This window comes from Capra hircus, chromosome 5, assembly GCF_001704415.2.
Source record: "Capra hircus breed San Clemente chromosome 5, ASM170441v1, whole genome shotgun sequence".
Taxonomy (NCBI): domain Eukaryota; kingdom Metazoa; phylum Chordata; class Mammalia; order Artiodactyla; family Bovidae; genus Capra; species Capra hircus.
Genome location: NC_030812.1, coordinates 55081844 through 55099963, shown reverse-complemented (window position 1 = coordinate 55099963; position 18120 = coordinate 55081844). Strand labels below are relative to the sequence as shown.

General features: G+C 43.3%; 1 protein-coding gene across 2 annotated transcripts in view; it reads left to right on the top strand.

Moving 5' to 3' along the window:
* The window catches only part of OS9 (OS9, endoplasmic reticulum lectin), a 35583-nt gene extending 22812 nt beyond the window's left edge, over positions 1 to 12771 (top strand). Inside the window, exons 6-15 of one of the 2 annotated variants that reach the window (XM_018048008.1) lie at positions 7597 to 7807; positions 7926 to 8030; positions 8251 to 8351; positions 8553 to 8604; positions 9280 to 9368; positions 9597 to 9872; positions 10150 to 10339; positions 11247 to 11411; positions 11571 to 11683; positions 12007 to 12771. In XM_018048008.1, coding sequence (XP_017903497.1) covers positions 7597 to 7807; positions 7926 to 8030; positions 8251 to 8351; positions 8553 to 8604; positions 9280 to 9368; positions 9597 to 9872; positions 10150 to 10339; positions 11247 to 11411; positions 11571 to 11683; positions 12007 to 12132 — 1428 coding nt within the window. In that variant the 3' untranslated portion in view covers positions 12133 to 12771. The remainder of the gene's footprint in view (positions 1 to 7596; positions 7808 to 7925; positions 8031 to 8250; positions 8352 to 8552; positions 8605 to 9279; positions 9369 to 9596; positions 9873 to 10149; positions 10340 to 11246; positions 11412 to 11570; positions 11684 to 12006) is intronic. The other variant, XM_018048009.1, reaches the window with a different exon arrangement.

Sequence of the window (18120 nt, the reverse complement as noted above, 5' to 3'; positions counted from 1 at the left end):
ACTTTTTCTGAAACAGTCCCATTGTTTTATTATATAATCCCACAAGTGTTGGGTGAGAGTTTGAATTTCTCCACATCCTCATCAGCACTTGTTTTTCACCTTTTTTAAAATTAATTAATTAATCTTGTTTTACTTTTGGCCACGCTGGGTCTCCGTAGCAGTGTGCAGTCTCCTCATTGAGGTGGCTTCTCTTGTAGCGGGCTTCAGTAGTTGCAGGATGTGGGCTCAGTTGTTGTGGCTGATGGATTCTAGCTTGCTGGGTCAGTAGTTGTGGCTTAGTTGCTCCTCGGCATGTGGGATCTTCCCAGACCAGGGGCTGAACCTATGTCCTCTGGATTGGCAGGTGGATTCTTAACCACTAGACCACCAGTAAAGCCCTGTTTTTCATCTTTTTGACTGTAGCCTTCCTAGTGAGTATGAAGTGGCATCTCATTGTAGTTTTGATTTGCATTTCCTGATGGTTAACAATGTGGAGCAACTTTTCGTGGGTGTATTAGCAATTTGTCTTTTTTTTTTTTTAGAGAAATGTCTATTCAGATCTGTCGCCCATTTGAAAATTGCATTGTCATTTTATTATTGAGTTATAAAACTTCTTAATATATTCTAGATACAAGTTCCTTATCAGATATAATTTGCAAATATTTTCTCCCATTCTGTGAATTGTCATTTCACACTCTTGATGGTATCCTTTACAACACAAAGGCCTTTAATTTTGATGGATTCCAATTAATCTTTTTTTTCCTTTTGTTACTTGTGCTCTTGATATTGTACCTAACAAATCATTGCCTCATTTAAGGCCAAGAAGACTTACACTTATGTTTCCTTCTAAGAGTTTTATAGTTTTACCTTTAGGTCTTTGATCCAATGGGAGTTAATTTTTATGTATGGTATGAAGTAGGAGTCAAACTTCACTGTTTTGCTTGTAGATATCCTTTTGACTTAGCATCATTTGTTGAAAAGACAGTTCCCATTGAATGATCTTGGTAACCTTACTGAAAGATGATAATAGTAAAGGTTAATTTCTGGACTCAACTCTGTTTCATTGATCTGTATACTTATGTTAGTACCACAGTATCTTGATACTGTAGCTTTGTAGCAAGCTTTGAAATCTATAAGTACGATTTGAAATCCAACCCTGTTCTTCAAGATTGTTTTGGCTATGTGGAGTTCCTTGAATTTTCATGTGAATTTTAAGAACATAACTTCTGCAAAGAAAGCACCTGAAATTTTGATGGAGATTGCAATTAAATCTATTGCTATCTTCACAATATTAAGTTTTATAATCTGTGAACTAGGATATCTTTCCATTTAAGTCTTTCATTTCCTTCAGCAATGTTTTATAGTTTGGGGTTTTTTTGTTTTGTTTTGTTTTGCCTTTGAAATAGTGGATGTTAAAGAATAGTTAGCTATTGTTTTTATAGTATTATATTTTAAATTTATTTTTTAAATAGAAGCATTGTTGGATTAGGGAATTCCCTGGTCTCATAGAATGAGTTGAGAGGTGTTCCCTCTTCTTCTATTTTTTGTGTTTTGGGGTTTTTTAAATATTTATTTATTTAAAAAAATTATTTATTTTTGGCTGCACTGAGTCTTTGTTGCTGTGCATGGACTTTCTCTAGTTGCGGAGAGCAGGAGCTCCCCTCTAGTTTCGGTGCCCGGACTTCTGTTGTTGCAGAGCATCAACTCTAGAGCTCAGTCTCAGGAGTCGTGGCACACAGGCTTAGTTGCCCCGCGGCATGTGGAATTTTCCCAGACCAGGAATCGAACCCACGTCCCCATTTGCAGGCAGATTCTTAACCAGTGGACCACCAGAGAAAGCATTATTTATCTGTTTGTCTGTCTATGCCAGGCATGCAGAATCTCCTAGTTGCAGCATGCAGGATGTTTAGTTGTGGCAAGCGGACTCTTACTTGCAGCATGTGGGGTCTATTTCCTTGACCAGAGATCAAGCCTGTGCCCCCTGCATTGGAAGAACAAGTCACTGGACCACCAGGGAAGCCCCTCCTCTTCTATTTTTTTTGAAGAGTTTGAGACCAATTGGAATTTTTATGTTTTAAATGTTTGGTAAAATTCATCAGTAGACCCATTTGACCCAAGCTTCCCTGTGTGAGTAGTTGTTTTTAATTACTAACTTAACCTCTTTAATTGTTACTGGTCTGTTTGAATAGATTTTTTCTTCTTTACTCAGTATTTTGTGTCCTTCTAGAAATTTGTCCGTTTCATCTGAGTTATCTGATTTGTTGGCATATAGGTGACCATAGTATTCCTTTACAATCCTTTTTACATCTGTAAGGTTGGTAGTAATGTTCCTTCTTTCATTTTGAATTGTACCAACTTGAGTCTTCTCTTTTTTCCTTGATCAGTCTAACTAAAGTTTTGTCACTTTTATTGATCTTTTCAAAAATCAACTTTTAGTTTACTTTCTCTATTATTTTTCTGTTCTCTGTTTCATTCATTTCTGTTCTAGTCTGTATTATTTCTTTCCCTCTGCTTGCTTTGGGTTTAGTTTGCTTTTCCTTTTCTAGTTTCAAAGTGGAAGTTCAGGTTATGGATTTGATCTGTTTCTTCTTTTTTATACTTTACAGGTAAAAATTTCCTTCTAAGCACTGCTTTAGCTGTATCCATAAGTTCTGATATATTATGTCTTCATTGTGTTTTCATTCATCTCAGTATTTTCTAATTTTCTTGTTATTTCTTTGAGCCATTGGTTACTTAGGAGTGTATTTGATTTCTACACATTTATGAATTCCTCAGATTTCTTTGTTATTAATTCCTTTTTTAAATATAAATTTATTTTAATTGGAGGCTAACTACTTTACAATATTGTATTAGTTTTGCCATACATCAGCATGAATCCGCCACATGTATGCATGTGTTCCCCATCCTGAACCCCACTCCCTCATCCCTCCCCGTACCATCCCTCTGGATCATCCCAGTGCACCAGCCCTGGGCATCCTGTATCATGCATCGAATCTGGACTGGTGATTCGTTTCATATATGATAATATACATGTTTCAATGCCATTCTCCCAAATCATCCCACCCTCGCCCTCTCCCACAGTCCAAAAGACTGTTCTATGCATCTGTCTTTTGCTGTCTCGCATACAGGGTTATCACCATCTTTCTGAATTCCATATATATGCATTATTATACTGTATTGGTGTTTTTCTTTCTGGCTAACTTCTCTCTGTATAATAGACTCCAGTTTCATCCACCTCATTAGAGCTGATTCAAATGTATTCTTTTTTAATTTTTTTTAATGTATTCTTGTTAATGGCTGAGTAATACTCCATTGTGTATAGGTACCACAACTTTCTTATCCATTCATCTGCTGATGGACATCTAGGTTGCTTCCATGTCCTGGCTATTGTAAACAGTGCTGTGATGAACACTGGGGTACACATGTCTCTTTCAATTCTGGTTTCCTTGGTGTGTATGCCCAGAAGTGGGATTGCTGGGTCATATGGCCATTCTATTTCCAGTTTTTTCAGGAATCTCCACACCGTTCTCCATAGTGGCTGTACTAGTTTGCATTCCTACCAACAGTGTAAGAGGCTTCCCTTTTATCCACACCCTCTCCAGCATTTATTGCTTGTAGACTTTTGGATCATAGCCATTCTGACTGGCGTGAAATGGTACCTCATTGTGGTTTTGATTTGCATTTCTCTAATAATGAGTGATATTGAGCATCTTTTCATGCGTTTGTTAGCCATCTGTATGTCTTCTTTGGAGAAATGTCTGTTTAGTTCTTTGGCCCATGTTTTGATTGGGTCATTTATTTCTCTGGAATTGAGCTGCAGAAGTTGCTTGTATATTTTTGAGATTAATTCTTTATCAGTTGCTTTATTTGCTATTATTTTCTCCCATTCTGAAGGCTGTCTTTTCACCTTGCTTACAGTTTCCTTTGTTGTGCAGAAGCTTTTAATTTTAATTAGGTCCCATTGTTTATTTATGCTTTTATTTGTTATTAATTTCTAATATCATTACACTGTGGTTAGATAACATACTCTGTCCCTGTTTTTATAAAAAAATGTATTTTATTGAAATATAATTGATTTACAGTGTTGTTTTAATTTCTGCTGTAGAGCAAAGTGATACACGTATATACATTCTTTTCCATAATTATTTTCCATTATGGTTTATCACAGGATATTGGATTAGTTCCCTGTGCTATACAGTAGGACCTTGTGTATCCATTCTGTATATAATACTTTGCATCTGCTTGGGCTTCCCTGGTGGCTCAGATAGTAAAGAATCCACCTGAAGTGTGGGAAACCTGGGTTCGATCCCTGCATTGGGAAGGTCCCCTGGAGAGGGGAATGGCTGCCCACTCCAGCATTCTGGCTGGAGAATTCCACTGGCAGAGGAGCCTGGCAGGCTACAGTCCACGGGGTCACAAAGAGTTGGACACGACTGCTCGACTTTCACTTTCGAATCTGCTAGCTTCAAACCTCCAGTCCTTCTCTTCTCCACCTCCCCTCCCCCTTGGCAATCACAAGTCTGTTCTCTATGTCTGTGAGTAGATTTCTGTTTCATAGATAAGTTCATTTGCATCATATTTTAGATTTATGTAAGTGATATAATAAGGTATTTGTCTCTTTCCGAATCACTTCATTTAGTATGATAATCTCTAGAGGTCCATCCATGTTGCTGCGAATGCCATTTCATTCTTGTTCACAGCTGAGTAGTATTCCAGTGTGCTTATGCACCACATCCTTATCCATTGATCTGTCAATGGACATTTAGGTTGTTTCCATGTTTTGGTTTTTGTAAATAGTGTTGCTGTGAACATAGGGGGTGCATGTATCTTTTTTAATTATAGGAGAACATACTTTATATGATTTAAATTTTTAGCTCTTTGAATTTATCATAATGACTACTTTATTTATTTATTTTTTTTCATAATGACTACTTTAAAATGTTTCTCTCTGAAACCTAACATCTGTCTCCTCTCACAGGCATTTTCTGTTGCCTGCTTTTTCCGTGTATGGATCACACTTTGTTTCTTTGCATATCTCATAATTTTTTGCTGAAAAGTGAACAAAAATATATTAAAATATACCTAAAATATTTTAGGTAATATATTGGAGCAAGTTTGGATACTGATTCTTGGCCTCCACCATGAGACATGTTTTGGTCATTTGCTTGTTTCTTTCGTGACTTGGCTGAGCTATTTTAGTGAGGCCTACTCCTCTTGCAGTATGAAGCCCTGATGTCACTCCTCTGAGGGCACAGCCATGGGCATGCACACAGCCGCAGTGGATGATGGTGTGTCAGCAGGGCTCCCTTTAACTGTCTCTCTTGCTGATGTGTTAATCTGTCTGCCTCTGCCGATGTCATACCCAGCTGTTCATACTCATTAATTGCTAGCCAATTGCTCTGTAGCTTTTGACATGTGGGGCATAAGTTGCTCCATAATCTGATCCAATTAAATTTGGGCTTCTGTACCAGGGTTGTTTTTGATGATACCAGCCTCTTCTTTAGTACTTACCTCCAATTTTTTTCATTTTTTGGAAAGTGCCCTTAGGCTTAAACTTCCTCATACTGTTTCACAAGAAGTCAGTTCATTTGGAAAGATCTTTGGAGCTTTCTTTTCTAATGGATTCCCTCTCCCCCTGGCAGAATCTCTAAGCCCCTACTCTGGAGCTGATGTCAGAGACACTGACCCAGTTCTGTCAGAGTGACGCTCCTGTTTTATGAGCAGAGACCTGGGCAGGGGTGATAGCCTCTGGTCCTCTCAGTTCTCATCTCTGTTGTGAAGCCTCTGCCCTTTTAGTGATCTGTGGTAAGGGTGATCAAGGCCCAGTATTCCTGTCCTTCTGCTCCTGAGGTGCAGCCACTGTCCTATGAGCGGGGCTGGGTGGAGGGAGTCCTCAGTCTCTTGACTGTATTCAGCAGTTATTCTCTGCAACTTGTAACTAGAGAGGATTGAGGAATATTGGTGGCCTGCCCCTCTGGTGACATACCATATCTCTTGGCTGGTTGCTGAGGGGATAGAAGCCCCATTTTTTGGAACTTACTCACCTGGAATGGAGCATCTGTCTGAGCTGTGAAGTCAGGGTTGAGAGAAAAGAAGGAGGGTCATGGCCCAAGTACTATAAACTTACACTATTCAAGATTTAGTGGATTTTCTTGAATAGATGTTTCTTAATTTGTTGTACGTCCTTAGGAAAATATCCAGAGATTTTAAATGCCTGAGTTAAAAAAAAAAAAAAAAAGCGTTCACCAGTTATGGAATTTCACTAGGGAGTGGATCTGCAGAGCTCCTTGGGCTGCCACTCAGAAGTGGGACCTCTCTTCTACTTGTAACAGTTACTTTAGAAATTACAGAGTGTGTGTGTGTGCAAGCTCAGTCATGTCCAACTCTTTGCAACTCCATGTCGCACAGAGTCGGACACGACTGAAGCGACTTAGCAGCAGTAGCAGCAGCAGCAGCAGCCCTGCCAGGCTCCTCTGTCCATGAAATTTCCCAGGCAAGAATATTGGAGTGGGTTGCCATTTCCTCTTCCACGGGATCTTCCTGACCCGAGGATCAAACCCACATCTCTTGCATTGGCAAGCGGATTCTTTACTGCTGAGCCACCAGGGAAGCCCCAGAAATTACAAGGGTGAATCCTAACATCAATGGCTAATCCTAATCAAAGGCTAACATTAATTGATATCTTTACTCTCTTTCTGATTAATACAAAGACCTTAGAACTGTTTAAAGTTTTTTTAAATCATACACACATGCACACACACACAGAATATACATATTTCAAATACATATAAAAATATATATCAAATATGTATAAGTATGTACATACTATATTTACATAAAGCAAGAACATGAAACAGAAATCAGCTGGTTACCTACAGTTAAGTTGCCCAAGTTCAATTCGTATTTTTACCACTTACCAGCTGGTCAGCCTGAACAAATCCCTCAACTACATCAAACCCTTGTATCTTGAGCCACAGAGTTGAGATAATGTTACCTCCCTCACTGGGTTGTCGTGATAATTAAATGAGCTAATGCATGTAAGGGCTTCCCTGGTGGCTCAGAGGTTAAAGCGTTTGCCTCCAATGCGGGAGACCCGGGTTCTATCCCTAGGTCGGGAAGATCCCCTGGAGAAGGAAATGGTAACCCACTCCAGTATTCTTGCCTGGAGAATCCCATGGATGGTGGAGCCTGGCAGGCTACAGTCCACGGGGTCGCAAAGAGTCAGACAGGACTGAGCGACTTCACTTCACTTCAATGCATGTAAAGGGCTCCCCTGGTGGCTCAGTGGTAAAGAATCCACCTGCCAGTGCAGGAGATGGGGGTTCCATCCCTGGGTCAGAAGATCTCCTGGAGAAGGAAATGGCAACCCACTCCAGTATTTTTGCCTGGGAAATCCCATGGAGGGAGGAGCCTGTCAGGCTATAGTCCATAGGGTTGCAAAAAAGTCAGATCCAATGTAGCAACTAAACACTAACAATCCATATATAGCACCATATACACAAGGCACAGAATACAGTGCCTGACAGACTGTTAAGTCCTTAATAGCAGACAACTGTTTTAAGAATAACAGTAATGGTTGGTGGTGATTACTATTTATTCATCCTCCTGTCCTGGCAGTTCCTCTGTGATGAGGGTGCTGGTATCTCTGGGGACTACATTGACCGAGTAGATGAGCCCTTGTCCTGTTCTTACGTGCTGACCATTCGAACTCCTCGGCTCTGCCCTCACCCACTCCTTCGGCCCCCACCCAGTGCTGCTCCCCAGGCCATTCTCTGCCACCCCGCCCTGCAGCCTGAGGAGTACATGGCCTACATTCAGAGGCAAGCTGGTGAGTAATTAAAAGAGGACAGGGAGGAAGCAGACACAAAGGGAGGGACAGGCAGAAGATCGAGTATCAAGGAGCTGAGAACGTGTCCTCGTCCCGCTGACATGCTATCTTCCGGTAGACTCAAAGCAGTATGGAGACAGGGCCCTAGAGGGGCGGCGGCAAGACCCGGACCCTCCAGTGTGGAGTGAGACCAAGCCTGGGGTGGTGCCACCAAAGAAAGCAGGTAGGTCCTTGAGTCACCTGTTTCGTGACCCACGTCTCCACTTCTTCCTTTCTTCAGTGTTACTGTCCTGTGCACCCAGGGATGTGCTGTCTTCAACAGCCCAACAGCCCTGACTTTTGGGGTGGGGGAAGGAGTACTACAGGCCCTAACCCCTCACAATAGAAGAGGGAAACATATCCCATCTATCCTTTCAGGTTTCTCTTTGTTTTCTGTATTCTAGGTGCAAGCCCAGCCAAGGAGAACAGTAAAGAATCAGATTTCTGGAAGATGCTTCACGAGCCAGAGGAACAGCCCCAAGAAAGGGAGGAGACACAGGCTGAGGTGAGAGCCAGCTTCCTAGCCACTTCTCTGAGGAGGCTGAACATGGGCTTTGGGTCGGAGGGCCACTCAAGCTGAGGTTCATTATGAGATGACCTCTTTTTATCTAGGGATGCAAGACCATACCAAGAGGCAGTGCCTTAAGAGTGTGGTTGGCATGCAGAGAAGCCTGTGTACTTGACTCTGCCCTTTTCTCCCCATCAGGAGCAGGAACCAAACCTTGAAGCCATAGACCCACCGCCAACCTCTCCCGACGGTGAGTGAACTCTCCATGTCTCCTATACTGCTTGCATGTGTTTTCAGGTTGGCAAGCATGGCGTGGGGATAGACCTAGACACTAGGAGGGAGGCTGAGCAGCCAGGCCAGCAGCAAATTCCTTTTTAGAGACAGCAGTGCTTCTCTAGGGGGGTAGCAGAACATAGTGGTTCCACTGCTTGCCTGACTTTATAGTCCTGGATAATTTCACTCAAGCTCAATTTCCTTACCCATAGCATGTGGGCAATAACCCCTAACATAGAGGGCTGTTACAGGATTAAATGAGAATGAATCTAATTTACAATACAATCCCTGGAACTGAGTAGACAAAAAAGGGTTTGTATTTGTGAGGAGAACAGGATTCAGGGAGGAGGAGCCCTTGGTCCCAGAATCTCTTCTGTTGACCTAAAAGCCAGGTTGATTGCCAGGAAGCCCTCAGTGGCACGTGAAAGAGCAGGTAACTCGGCAGCCTGTTAGCATCCTTCTCTCTCTCACCTGTGAGGCCCCCTTAGGCCCCCTAAGTGCTATTTGGAGGGGTGTGTTGGCCACTGTCTCTCAGACCAGACAGGTAGTTCCTGGAGCCAGGGACCATGTCCTTCCTTGACTTCCTTAACTCCTCTTCTTAGGAAGTAAAAGTAGAATTAATTTATGATCTGTTCCTATTCCTTCATCTCAGATTTTCAGAACAACGTACAGGTCAAAGTCATTCGGAGTCCCGCAGACTTGATTCGATTGATAGAGGAGCTGAAGGGTGGAACAAGAAAGGTATGAGCCCTGCTCCCGGGAAAGTTGGAACCTTTCTCCCTGCTGGGGGCACCTGGAACACCACCCCTGAACTGGGCCCACAGAGTTGCCTCAACTTCCTTTACTCCTCATGAGTCCCCAACTAAACCACATCCCTGCTGTCTGCCCCCCACCCCACACTGTTTGTCTCTATGGAAAGCCCAACCATCTGCCATTTCTCTCTTTCTCCTGATCCTCACCCATCCAAAGGGGAAGCCAAACACAGGCCAGGAGCAGCCTGGAGACAGTGCTACAGAAGTCCCTTCCAGGGAACCAGAGGTGAAGGAAAAGGGAGACTCAGAACAGCAGAACGAGGTTGAAGAAGAGGAGGATGATGAGGATGAAGACGAAGATGAGGATGAACGGCAGTTGCTGGGAGAATTTGAAAAGGAACTGGAAGGTATACTGCTCCCATCAGACCGAGAGCGGCTCCGGGAGGAGGTGAAGGCTGGCATGGAGCGGGAGCTGGAGAACATCATCCAGGAGGTGAGCTCTGCTCTCCCACCTGCAGCTTCCAGCTTCCTTGGCTGCCTGTGCCGATGGCGGAACCAGTTGAGGGGCTGGGAGAGAACCTGGGCCACGCCTCGCCTGCCTGGGGCATTCAGCCAGGAGCCCTGAACTGCTAGTTGCTTAATTAAAACTGGGACGGTGGGGAAGGGGATCTGTGAGAAGGATGAGACTTAGCTGTTACTCCTTTGTAGAGCCTGGATAGCCCCTCACTCCCCAGATCCCTGACTCTCCACCCCCATCTTGGGCCTCCCAGACAGAGAAAGAGCTAGACCCAGACGGGCTGAAGAAGGAGTCAGAGCGCGATCGGGCTATGCTGGCCCTGACATCCACTCTCAACAAACTCATCAAAAGGCTGGAGGAAAAACAGAGCCCAGAGCTGATGAAGAAGCACCGAAAAAGGAGGGTTGTCCCCAGAAAGCCTCCCCCACCCCCTCAACCAACAGGTGAGGGCTGTCAGACAGGAACAAATGGCCAGGTCCATCACCTTTATCCCTTCTGAGAATGCTCACCCTCTCACTCTTTCTGGAACACCATTCTCGGGCTTCCCAACACCTCTAGCCCTTTGCCTGGTTACTTCCTAGTGATCCTTTTGAGAAGCAGCTTTCAGAGCCTGTGTGGCTCCCTGGCATGGCTGTTTCCTGGCTTGCTCTATACATCCAGTGTCTAGCACTTTGCCGGCACCTTGTGATTGATGAGTAGATGTTAAATGAGTGACTGTGAATGTGCAGGCCAAAGGCCACACACCTGTGACAGGTGCTCCTGTCACCTAGGACTGCACAGGGAGCGCCCTCAGCCGGCAGAGGGGAACAGGCAGCCCAGCTGCTCATAAGCCAATTGCCTGGACAGACTCATTCCCTTCCTGCTATGTCCCTTGTGTCTGTCTCACGGGTCCTGTATGTGTGGAGGCCAGGCATTCCAGGTCTAACGTCCTAGTTTCAATCCTTCCACCCTGCTATCTCTGTTATAAACACTGAAATGTCTTTCAAGTCCCAACATTGTTGGGTGCCAAACCAAAGTTTTCCAACCTCCTTCTTAAAACAAACTTCTCTGCAGGCCCCAACTTCTCTGATTTTTGCTTCAGAAAACAGTTGTTTTCCTGTAGGTGATGGGCAGAATTACTGGGTCCAGCGGGTAGAAAGGAAACTGCAGTCGGTGGAGGGAGCTTTATAGGTTGGAATGGGGTGGGGAGTGATGGGTCCTAATTTATTCTGAACCCTGACTCACATACCTGTTTGAGAGGGAATAACTTGCCGAAACCAACTGATGGCTTAGGGAGAGGCGAGCACCCCAGCCCCTAACCCTGGAGTCACGGCTCTGCTTTGTGTCTCCCTGTGTGTCTCCCCCTCTAAGAGGAGGATCCTGAGCACAGAGTCCGGGTCCGGGTCACCAAGCTCCGTCACGGAGGCCCCAATCAGGATCTGACTGTCCTCGAGATGAAACGGGAAAACCCACAGCTGAAACAAATCGAGGGGCTGGTGAAAGACCTGCTGGAGAGGGAGGGACTCACAGCCGAAGGTGGGCCCTGGGGGGCGGGCTGGATTCAGAGCTGTTGGTAGGGCTTGCTGCTGGAAGTGGAGGGGCTGGGGACCTTGGCTGGGGACCCAGGGGGCAGAAGACCTACACTGGAGCTGCCACCTGGCCTCTCCTCTCACTGCCCATCCCACTCCTTTCCAGGGAAAATTGAGATCAAAATTGTCCGACCAGGGACAGAAGGGACTGAGGAGGATGCACGCTGGCTGACTGATGAGGACACAAAAAACCTCAAGGAGATTTTCTTCAATATCTTGGTGAGAGGCACCCCACCCCTGAGTCCTAGACTTCCCACCTTCCCTGTCCCCCAGCAGGCTGAGGGGTTGAGGGTGAGGTTTAGAGTCCTCCAGGCAGCCCCCAGCCTTGCCTCTATCCGAGCCTCAGTTTCCTCATCTATAAGAGGAGGCTATCAGTTCTGGGTGTTGAGCCCTCAGCAAGAGCCCTACAAGTCACCTGTGTGAGTGCTGGCTCCTGCCTCCCCACCAACAACTGCCCGCCCACCCCCCACCCCCATCCTCCAGTGTCTGCTACAGCCTCTGCTTATCCCACCTCCCCACCCCACCGTGTGGCCTTCCCCCAGGTGCAGGGAGCTGAAGAGGCGCAGAAAGAGCGGCAGCGGCAGAAAGACCTGGAGAGCAATTACCGCCGGGTGTGGGGCTCCCCAGGCGGGGAGGGCACTGGGGACCTGGATGAATTTGACTTCTGAGACCACCACCATCAGCTTGCCAAAGAGTCCAGAGTCTTCTAGACTGGCCCTGCCTCTGTCTCCCATAAACCCCAGGGCCCTGAAGGCAAAACAGCAGAGAGCTGAGCTGTGAGCTGTGGACCCCGAGGCCCTCCTGGGGTGTGGAGGGGCTGTGGGGCAAGTGCTGCTGCTACTGCTGAGACCTGGAGACCTCCCAGGCCTATGTGATCTACTGTCCCTGGTTCTCCCCACACCCTCTTCCTTCCCTCCTGGCTTCCCCTGCTGTCATCCCCCAGCTTGTGGGTTCCTTTCCCCTCCCTAACGAACATTTTGAGATCTTTTGAGTAGAGCAGGGAGAGCAAGAAGAGGGGCTGGTCAGCAGGCCCTAAGAGGTAGGCCCTCCACCCTTGCCCCACTGCTATTGAGAGTCACCTCCCTGCTTCCCCCAGATCAGCTTGAGATGTCCGGCCCCTTTCCCTTTCCACACTGTTCCCTACAAATCTGTGCTTCTGAGTGGAAGCACCTTCTCTCTGTTGCTAAGAAAATGGGAAGGAAGTTGCCCACCGTCTCTGACACAATCCCACGAAAAGGGTAGGCTACAGACCCACCTACCATGTTCTAGAACAATCAGGTTTCTAAATAAAGAACTGGACCATCAAACCATCAGTCTTTTTTTCCTTGAGGGTGGGGGGCTCAGTAGAGGAGACTTGGTGTTCTCCTAGGATGGAGGGCATGCTCCCTGATCCTTTTCTGTGCTTCACAGTTCAGGGCAGTGGCAGTGGATCTGGGGTATGCAGAAGAGACCAGGACAGTGAAGCAAAGCCTGCTGGCCTGGCCAGGACTGAAGCAATTCCAGTGCTAGTCTCCCTCCTTTTCCTAATCTGTCCATTTCTGTTCCTTCTCCCCCCTTTATATCCCAATAGCCACAGGGTACATACAGAGTTACCCCACCATGGGGATCCTCCTGCTGCACTCTCCCTACAGTGTGCTGCAGACTCCATCCCCATACCACTTCATTTCCCAGAAAAGACCTCTAGCTTTGGTCATGCCCAGAGAGAGGGCTGCCACTCACACAGGTCAGCTCCGTAGTATGCCAGTGGTTGGTGGCCTGGTTAGGTATCTCCATCTCTTTCTCACTAGCAAGTGCAAATCTAGGTCCCCTGCTTCTCCTACTTTCTTTCTCTGTCTGCATCTCTCAGGTGTGCAGCATTTCTGACAACTTCACTGACTCATGAGATAAGAAATAGAGGGCATGAAACTCCCAGGTCTCCAAAAGTGGACAAAAAGATTCAGCTGGGGAAGGAAGCTGTATGAGGCTGACCCTCTTCTTGCTGAAAGTGGTCTTATACTTGTTGAGCAAGTTATGCTTAAATTGTTTTATTTAAAATTACAAATGGGTAGGCTTCTAAAACCCTGCAACCCCAGATCCACTTGTGCATCTTAAGGAGAGGGATCTAAGACACTACCACAAGTGCAGCTAGAGGCAGAATGGTGGGTTCAAATTCCCACCCCTCCACTTACTATTAGTAGGGCCTTGAACAAGCTGTCTAATTGTTGCAGTGCTGTTTCCTCCTGGGTAAACTGTGGACAACTATACTGGCCTTGGGTGGTTGTGAGGATTGAATGAGACAGTGTGTGTGTTGTGCTCTTAGCACAGTACCTGGCCCATAGGAAGTACTCGATAACATAATAAACCAGCTGCTGAGTTCTGAAGAGACTGGAAGGTACCTGGAGACAAGAGTCATAGAAGGAATACCATCAGAAGCTGATCAGAAGCTATAGCAGAATTTTGTAGAATGGGAGCATGGGGATAGGCTGGGGCAGGAGGCTTATCTTTGATTTGATAGGCATAAAATCTTAACATCATCAGAAGAAACAGTGCATATAAGTGCACATGGAATATTCTCTAGGATAGACCATATACTAGGACACAAAACAAGCCTCAAAACATTTAATTGGATAGAAATTATTTCAAGTATCTTTTTTGATTATAAAAGCATGAAACGAAATCAACCACAAAAAAAGAGAAATGAAAGAAAAAAAACAATTACACAGAGATTAAACAGTGTGGTACTAAAAAAACCAATGGGTCAATGATGAGATCAAAGAGAAAATTTAAAAATACCTTGAGACGAATGACAATGAAAACATAACCACACAAAATCTATGAGATGCAAGAAAAGCAGTCTTTAGAAGGAAGTTCATAACCATACAGACCTTCCTCAGAAAACAAGGAAAATCTCAAATAATCAACCTGGAGAAAGAACAAGCTAAAACAAGCAGAAGGAAGAAAATAAAGATCAGAGAGTAAATAAAATAGAGATTAAAAAAAAAATAGAAAAAGTCAATGAAACCAAGAGCTGAGTCTTTGAAAGGGTAAACAAAATCAGCAAACCTCTGCCCAGGCTCACCAAAAAGAAAAGAGAAAGGACTCAAATCAAATAAGAAATGAAAGAGGAGAAATAACCAACACTATAGAAATTTTCAAAATGTAAAAAATACTACCAACAAGTGCCGGAAATCAGACAACCTAGATGAAATGGACAAGTTTCTAGAAATATATCCCACGGAAACTGAATCAAAAAGAATTAATTTGAATAACCCAATCATTACAAGTGAAATAGAACTTATAATTTAAAAACAACAATAAAATACAACTCCCTGCAAACAAAAGCCCATGACCAGATGGCTTCACTGGGGAATTCTACCAAACTTATAAAAGCAGAAATTATACTGATCATTCTCAAACTCTTCCAAAAGACGAAAGAGGAGGGAACAGTCCCAAAGTCATTCTATGAAGCCTCCATCATTCTGAGACCAAAGCCAGACAAAAACACTACAAAAAAAGAAAGTTACAGGCCAATATCTCTGAAGAATATAGACACAGAAATTCTCAACAAAATATTAACAAGCTGAATCCAACAAAGATCATGTACCACAGTCAAGCTGGATTCATCCTTGGGACAAGGATAGTCCTTGGGACAAGGATACAAAGATCAGTGTGATATACCACATCAACAAAAGAAAAGACAAAAACCACATGATCACCTCAATCGATGAAAAAAGGCATCTAATAAAATTCAACATCTATCCATGATTTTAAAGAAAACTCTTACCACAGTGGGTACAGAAGGAAAATATCTCAACATAATAAAAGCCATATTTATGACAAACCCACAGATTATATAATACTCAATGGTGAAAAGTGGAAAGCCTCCCTGCTAAAATCTAGAAGACAAGGATGCCCACTCTCACCATAGTATGGGAAGTCCTAGCCATAGCAATCAGACAAAGAGAACAAATAAAATGTATCCAGATTGAAAAGAAAGAGGTAAAACTCATTTATGCAGATAACATTATACTAGGTCAAAAAATTCTAAAGACACTACACAGAAACTACTAGAACTGATAAATTCAGCAAGATACAGGATACAAGATAAACATACAGAAATCTGTTGCATTTCTTTACACTAACAATGAAATGTCAGAAAGGGAAAGTTAAAAAAAAAAAATCCCTTTTAAAATAACATTATTAAAAAAAAAACAAAACAGGATCAAACCTGACCAAGAAGGTGAAAGACCTACATGCTGAGAACTATAAACATTGATAAAGGAAACTGAAGATGATTCAAAGAAATGGAAATATAGCCTAAGATCTTGGATTGGAAGAATTAATATTATTAAAATGGCCACACTACCAAAGCAATCTACAGATTTAATGCAATTCCTATCAAAACACCCATGACAGTTTTCACAGACCTGGAACAAATAATCCTAAAATATATATAGAACCATAAAAGATCCAGAAATCCCAAAACAATACTGAGGAAAAAGAACAAAGTAGAGACATAACCCTACCAGACCTCAGACCATACTACAAAGCTACAGTAATCAAAACAGCATGGTATTGGCAAACCAGAAAAATGAACAAACAAAAAAACAGACATATGGATTAATACAACAGAATAGAGAGCCCAGAAACAAGCCCATACACCTATGGTCAATTAATCTTTAACAAAGGAGGCAAGAATATTCAATGAAAAAAAAGGCAGTCTCGTCAGCAAGTGGCGTTGGGAAAGCTGGACAGCTGAATGTATATCAATGCAGTTAGAACGTTCCCTTACACCACACACAAAAATAAATTCAAAATGGCTTAAAGACCTAAATATAAGATATGACACCATAAAATTCCTAGAAGAGAATATGCAAAACATTTTCTGACATAAATCATATTGTTTCCATAGGTTAGTCTCCCAAGGCAATAGAAATAAAAGCAAAAATATGCAAATGGGACCTAATCAAACATAAGCTTTTGCACAGCAAAGGAAACCATAAATGAAATGAAAGGACAACCTATGGACTGGGAGAACATATTTGCAAATGATGCAACTGACAAGGGCTTAATTTCCAAAAATATACAAACAGCTCATACTACTCAATAATAACAATAGAACCAACTGAATCAAAAAATGGGTAGAAGACTTAAACATTTCTCCAAAGGAGATACAAATGATCAATAGGCACATGCAAAGATGCTCAACATTGCTAATTATTAGAGAAATGCAAATCAAAACTATGATGAGGCATCACCTCACACTGGTCAGGATGGCCTTCATTAAAAATGTGTACAAATAATAAATGCTGGAGGGGGTGTGGAGAAAAGGGAACGCTCCTACAGTGTTGGTGGGAATGTATATTGGTGTAACAAGTATGGAAAACAGTATGGAGGTTCCTTAAAAAAAAAAATAGAGTTGCCATGTGATCCAGCAATCTCATTCCTGGGTATATATCCAGAGAAAACTAACGCCAAGAGATACATGTAGCTCAATATTCATTGCAGCACTATTTATAATAGCCAAGACATGGAAGCCACCTAAATGTCCACTGACAGATACACAGATAAAGAAGATGTGGCATACGCACACACACACACACACACACACTGGAATACACACACACACACACACACACACACACACACACACACACACACTGGACTACTACTTAGCCATAAAAAAAGAATGAAATAGTGCCACTTGTAGCAACATGGATAGACCTAGAAATTATACTCTGTAAGTCAGAAAGATAAATATCACATGATATCACCTATATGTGGAGTCTAAGATATGATACAAATGAACTTATTTATAAAACAAAAACAGACTCATAGATATTGAAAACAAACTTATAGTTACCAAAGGGGAAAGTGGGTGAGGGAGGAATAAATTAGGGGTGTGGGATTAGCAGACACAAACTGTTATATACAAAATAAACAACAATGTCCTACTGTATAGCACAGGAAACAAACTATATTAAATATCCTGTAATAAATCATAATGGAAAATACCCCCCAAAATATATATACATGTGTGTGTATATATACACATATATATGTATATGTAACTGAATCACTTTGCTGTTCACCAGAAACTAATACAACATTGTAAATCAACTATATAATTCAATAGAAAATAAAAATAAATGAAAAAGAAAATAGAGTTCTAGAGACTTTGCTAGATTTAATCATTTTGTACTTTCAATAATAAATTCCTTTTTACTTTCCTTTGGCTTCTGGTGAAACTCCCAGCTGTACTAAGGCAAACAAGAGGAGGGGAGCAGGATGTATGGCAGATGGTAACTGGAAGAGGGGAGAGCAGATAGCAGCAGGAATCAGGTGAGGACCCCAAGGGGAACTGGGAAGTTGGCGTGGATGTTAGGGATAGCAGCGCCCCTCCAGCCCGCAGGGAATCCACTTCTAGAGTCCTGTTCTGCCACAGTCTGGAGAACCACCTTTTACATTTCCCACAGGCCAAGATGCAGCCCATGATAAAAAGAAGCCAGTGGAGTCCTTAGTGTGGGAATCTGATGTGGGATTGCTGACACCTTGGCCACCTTTCACTGCTAGGAACTGAAAGGAACATCCCACTCGCCTCTGGCTCCCTGTGGTCATTCATTCTCTCCAGGGTCCTTGTTTCCTTCTCACAATCTCTCACATTCAAGCTTCTGAGG